A 5,815-nucleotide genomic window follows, 5' to 3' on the forward strand; every position below is an offset into this window, starting at 1 on the left:
CTTGTAGGTGTAAGATGGAATCTCAGAGTTGTTTTGATTTGCATTTCTATGATGACTTAGGATGTTGAGCATTTCCTTAAGTGTCTTTCAGCCATTTTAGATTCCTCTGTTGAGAGTTCTCTGTTTAGGTCTGTACTCCATTTTTTTTTTATTGGATTATTGTTCTTTTGGTGACTAATTTCTTGAATTCTTTGTATATTTTGGAGATCAGACCTCTTAGTGAAGATCTTTTCCCACTCTAGGCTGTCCTTTTGTCTTGTTGACCGTGTCCTTTGCTTTACAGAAGCTTTTCAGTTTCAGGAGTCCCATTTATTAATTGTTTCTCTCAGTGTCTGTGCTACTGAACATCCGTGTTTTCTGGTGGTCTTAGGAGATTCCTGTGAAAGGGTCATTCATTCCCAAAGGGGTCATGACCCACAGGTTGAGAGCCTCTGTTTAAGTCATCACATGGATGTTGGGAACCCAGGTTTCTTGTAAGAGGGACAAGTGATCTTCACCAGGGGTGATCTCTAGCCCCCCCCCCCCCGTCTCCTTTTTACACACTGCAATACCTTCAACCCAATCTAGAAACTTCCTCACAGGTGCTCTAGAGGTTTGTCTCCGAGGTGACTGTGAATCCCGTCCAGCTGTCAGTGAACACAAAGCATCAGGGGCACATGCTCGGGGAGGGAATTGCTGATGCTGTATTGTCATACAGTGACTGCTTAGCTTAGCCTTTCCACAACAGCAAACCCTGCACATCCCCGCCGATGGAGGTGCCGGCCTCTCCACATCTTACCAATACTTACCGCCTTTGAAAAAAATTGGCCATAGCTCTCATGGGAAATATGTCATGTCTTACTGAATTTTCAGGCTTTCCCCTCTGACTCTGATATAACTGAGGGTTTCCCACAGCTTCTTCTATTCAATTAAGGAATGTCCCTTCTAGTCCCAGTTTTTCTTTTGTTCGTTTGTTTTGTGTTTTTCAAGACAGGGTTTCTCTGTGGCATTGGAGCCTGTCCTGGAGCTCACTCTGTAGACCAGGCTGGCCTTGAACTCACAGAGATCTGCCTGCTGCCTCCTGAGTGCTGGGATTAAAGGCGTGTGCCCCCACAGCCAGTGCTAATCCTAGTTTTATGAATATTTTTTATCATGCAGTGGTGCTAGAATCTCCATCAATTGGGATGAATGTGATATTTTTTCCATCAACTCATTAACCTGAATTTTTTGGTTTTGTTTTCACCAACTTTCCATGTCTCAGTAAATCTCACGGGGTCGTGATGTGTATTGCACCAAACTCTATATTTGGTTTTCTGGGATTTTGTGCAGGCTTTTCCTGCGCATCTGTATGGTATATTATCTACGATTATTCTTTTTCTTCTGATGTCCATCTGGGTTTGGTACCTTCTTGCCAGGCATGGTAGTGCATGCCTTTAATCCCAGCACACATACCGGTCATGCCGAAGTTTTCTATAAATATTAATTAGGTTTAGTTTAATCATGGTGATATTAGGGTAGACATAAGGATGAATAACGCTTAGGGTTATTAAAGGACTAAACATAGCCAAGACAGTTTGGCTCTGGCTTTGCAACATTCCAGCTCTTTGCAATCAGGTAGTTTTCATCAGTCAGCACTGTAGAATCTTTAACGTCACTTCAGTTCACAGTAGTGTGTGAGGACAGCCAGAGCTACATAAAAGACCTTGTCCCAAAAAACAAGAGCAAAATAAGTCAGTATCTGCGTTTTGGCCTTTGCAGAGCCTCCCATGTGCCTGTCAGTGAGCAATCACTTAAGTACGTACTTGACAAGTCAGATGGTGAATTCTAAATTGTCAAACAAGACCAGTGGTCTCCAGTTCTGAATGAAAAAAAGAATCCTTTTTCATATGGCCTTTGCTAAGCCTCCTGTCAACAACTCCTTAAAGTCTGCACACCAATCTTGCGCTCCTTATTTGACCCCTCCCACTTTCTTCGGCCCCTCCCTCAGCCCCGCCTCACTTGCATATATTCTCTTTCGGCCACGCCTCCAGTAGCTCCTTCAGCCCGGTCCTCCGACCGCCCCGCCCCTCGCCAGCCCCACTCATTGGACCCAACCTTTGCAGTCCTCTTCGGGCCCGCCTCTAGTCCCGCCCCCACAGTGCCCTTCGACTCCGCCCCTTTTCTTTTTTGACCGCCTCCAAAAAAATCCTCCTTTGGCTCCGCCTCTCTCCAGTCCTCCTCCAACTCCGCCCTGGCCCCGCCCATCTCCCTGATCAACCACGCCCTAATCCGGCCCGGCTCCTCCTTTGGCCCCGCCCACCGCCGCACTCTGCTACTATTTTAGTCCCGCCCTCCGCCGGCTCCAGCGCTTGCGCGTCCTCACCCCTCCCGACCCAAGGGCGTGGTCGGCCTCCTAGAGGGCACGTCGACGTCCTCACGCCGGGGCGGGGCTTGACGTACGCGTGTGGAGCGTGGGTTCGCGTACTGCCGCGGGTCCCGTGCGCCCGTGGAGCGCGGTTCCGGGAGAACCGACAAGCTGCGGAAGCCGAGGGTTGCCGCACGCCCGCCTTGGCTCCGTGCCTGCGCGCGCCGGAGAGCGGGCCGAGCCCGCCATGGCTCACCGCTGCCTGCTGCTGTGGGGCAGGGGCGGCTGCCGTCGCGGCCTCCCTCCGCTGCTCTTGCCCAGCGGCTGCCTGGGTCCGGGGCGGCGGCCCTTCCTCCGCACGGTGAGTCCCGCGTCGCCGCTGCTTCCGGTGCGGGCGCAGGGTGTCAAGGTCACCGGCCCGGGACGCGTGACAGCCTGAGCCTCCTGGTTCCCGCGGGCCGTGTGGGCCGCGCAGCTGTGAGTGACGCCGGGGGCCGGGGAAGGTCACGCCTCGGCTCGGCTGCTTGCTGCCGTGGTTTTGCTGACTTTCGCGGCACTGGAAAAGGACGGACTAGTGGGTTGTTCCGGAGTGCTGGAGGGCAGAGAGTGGAACCTCCCTTTCCCATCTGTTGAATAGGGCCGTTGCTGGCATCCTGAATACTCACCTGCAAATACCGCTGGTGTCCGAACAGTAGTTCGGAGTGGTCCTGTGTATTTCTCTGCTTAACAGCCCCTATCGTGAGGCCTCGCTGCTGGTCTAGGGTCACACACCATCTGGTCCCTTTTATTGGAGTGATGGTGTGTTGGCAGGACCATGACACAGCTTCTTGCCATCTGCCAGCCCAGCACAGGTTTTCCCCAGAGGTACATAACATGGTGGTTCAGGAGTGCAGTTGGACACTGGAACCTGGTTTGGCCACCAGGTTGCCCTTGAGAACGTTAGTTCAGCCCCCTTCACTTGCAAGCTAGAGGTAATAAATAGTACAGCAGACTTTCATCATCCGCAGGGCGTTGATGCCAGGACCCTTACCAAAATCAGAAGATACAAGCACTTCTATGTGCTTTGGTTTGGTCATACTTGAGACTAGGTCTTACGATAGCCCAGGCTAGCCTCCTGAATCTCCCACCTGGTCCTCCTAGTCAGGCTGATTCTTCCCTTATACGTTAATCTCTAGATTAATACCTAATAGACATGGCTTTTAAATGGTTTTATGCCCTAGTATTCAAGGAGTAATGACCAAAACCCAACACAAATCAACCTACTAAACACCCCCTCCTGCTCACTCTCAGAACACTGCAGAACACAAATTGGCCTCAAGCATTCTTCATTGCTGAGGTTGGTGTTGAACTCCTGAACCTCCTGTCTCCCAAGTCTCAAGTGCAGGGGTTACAACTATGTGCCAACACCCCAACTCGTGTAGTTTTTTTTTTTTTTTTCCGAGTGTTTTTCACCAGTGGTTGGTGGGATGGAAGCCCTGGCTAGGGATACCTGCGTTTGTGACATTTACTTTGAAACTCCCTTGTCATCTTGTGTGTATTTGAGTCCTTATCTTTTCTACTGTGTACTTCCCTGTTGTATACTATCTGTGCAGGGTTCCTCTATTCTCCCGTCTTACCTTACTCATCTGACCCCTCCTTTTATCATTAGTGAACTTTGGACGCAGGGATCCGCCTTGTGAGGTTGAAATTCATGTAAAAGGCCTTCATGGGACTGTTGTCCCTGTGAGTCACCAGTGGATGCTGAGACATGAGGAAATTGTTGCCTCAGACAGCTGCAGCTAATTGGTGTGGGTGGGTATGGCATATACCGCTGGTACTGGGGTACCTATAAATGACACCTGAACATGTTATCCTCCTGCCTCTGTTCCTCAGTATTGGAATTACAGGTGTGGCCCATACCTGGTTTGTTACATGGTGCTGTGCCATCAAACCCAGGACTGCACTACACCACCTGCTACATCCTCTGCCTCCAGAAGGCACTGAATTTTTTTTAAGATTTGTTTATTTTGTTTTATGTGTATGATGTATGAGTGCTTTGCATGCCTGAATGTATGTGTACCCCGTGCATCTCTGGTGCACTAGAAGGTCAGAAAAGAGCATTGGCTCCCCTAATATGGAGTTGCAGACTGTTATGAGCCACCATGTGATTGCTGGGAACTGCACCTGAGTCCTGTGCAAGACTAAGAAATGCTTTTAACCGCCGAGCTCTAGCCTCTCACCCGCCAGAGGGCATTTTGAGCTGATAGATATCTGTGGAGTGTAACTGTGTGTCTAGTTCCATACCAAACTATCATGTATTGTGCTCCCTTTGCTTCTGCATATGTGTGCACATGTGCGTGCTATGGCACTCGTGGGAATTAGAGAGGACACCATGTGAGTTCTGGGGATTGAACTTAGGTCATCAGTCTTGGTGGCAAGTGTCTTAACCTACTAAAGTGTCTCATGGGCTCCCTACATTAAACATGTTGAGAATTTGCCAGACTGTTCCAGAGTAGCTTGGCCATCACTTCTCACCAGCAGTGTGGAAGGGCTTCTGTCTCCTTTTCTTCCACACCGGTCTTTCTGGTGGAACCCACACACCCAAGTGGGTGTGAGATGTCGTACTTGAGAAGATGCTGCTTTAATTTTCTCATCAGACCATAAAAAAGACTGGGCCGCAGTGACTAATGCAATAGCTAATACAGATGAACTAGTGCACTAACTAATACAGAGAAACATCGCTTCCAGCACCCTCAACCCCTGCAAGCAACTGTTCATAATTTTGTGGTGTGAGGGTTCAGACCCAGGGCCTACACATGCTAAGCACGTGTTTTCCTGTTGATCCATACCCTAGCTTTTTAATAATGTTTTGAAACAGAAATCTATCTATAGTAGATTTTTCTATGAGAGTGACTCTCGTCAGGATGACAGCCCATCTTTAGCAGTTGCCTAGTGTAAGATTGACTCTTAGCCCTGACTCTTTCATGTTACAAGAGAGAGAGGGATAAGTTAGCATTGTTTATAGCAGCACTAACTTGTAACTTCAGATAAGTACCTGAAAATGAATCAGCATGAAACAGTAGGTTTGGGGTTAGAGTTTTGTTGAAATAGGAGCGGCGGGGCTGCGTCCCCGGCACCCGCATGGCTAGCTTATGCCCAAAATAATTACACGGAAACTATTCTTTCAAACACTGCCTGGCCCGGCTAGTTCCAGCTTCTTATTGGCTAGCTCTTACATATTGTTCTAACCCATTTCTAATATTCTGTGTAGCCCATGAGCTGGCTTACCAGGGAGGATCTTAACCTGCGTCTGTCTGGAGCCGGAGCATCATGGCGACTTCTTCACTAAGCTTCTTTTTCCCAGCATTCTCTTCTGTTTACTCCGCCTACCTAATTTTCTGTCCTATGAGGGCCGAGGCAGTTTCTTTATTATTACAAGACCCACCTCCATCATTTCCCCTTTTTCTGTTTAAACAAAAAAAGAAAGGCTTTAACTTTAACATAGTAAAATTA

General features: G+C 48.9%; 1 protein-coding gene across 1 annotated transcript in view; it reads left to right on the plus strand.

Annotated features, from left to right (window-relative positions):
* Positions 1-2,398: 2,398 nt before the first annotated feature.
* The window catches only part of Afg3l2 (AFG3 like matrix AAA peptidase subunit 2), a 40,709-nt gene continuing 37,292 nt past the window's right edge, over positions 2,399-5,815 (plus strand). Inside the window, exon 1 of the mRNA XM_050157891.1 lies at positions 2,399-2,684. Within this exon, the coding sequence (XP_050013848.1) occupies positions 2,571-2,684 (114 nt within the window). The 5' untranslated portion in view covers positions 2,399-2,570. The remainder of the gene's footprint in view (positions 2,685-5,815) is intronic.

The sequence above is a fragment of the Alexandromys fortis genome, unplaced genomic scaffold (genome assembly GCF_014885135.2).
Source record: "Alexandromys fortis isolate MF-2015 unplaced genomic scaffold, M_Fortis_MF-2015_v1.1 scaffold_94, whole genome shotgun sequence".
Taxonomy (NCBI): Eukaryota; Metazoa; Chordata; class Mammalia; order Rodentia; family Cricetidae; genus Alexandromys; species Alexandromys fortis.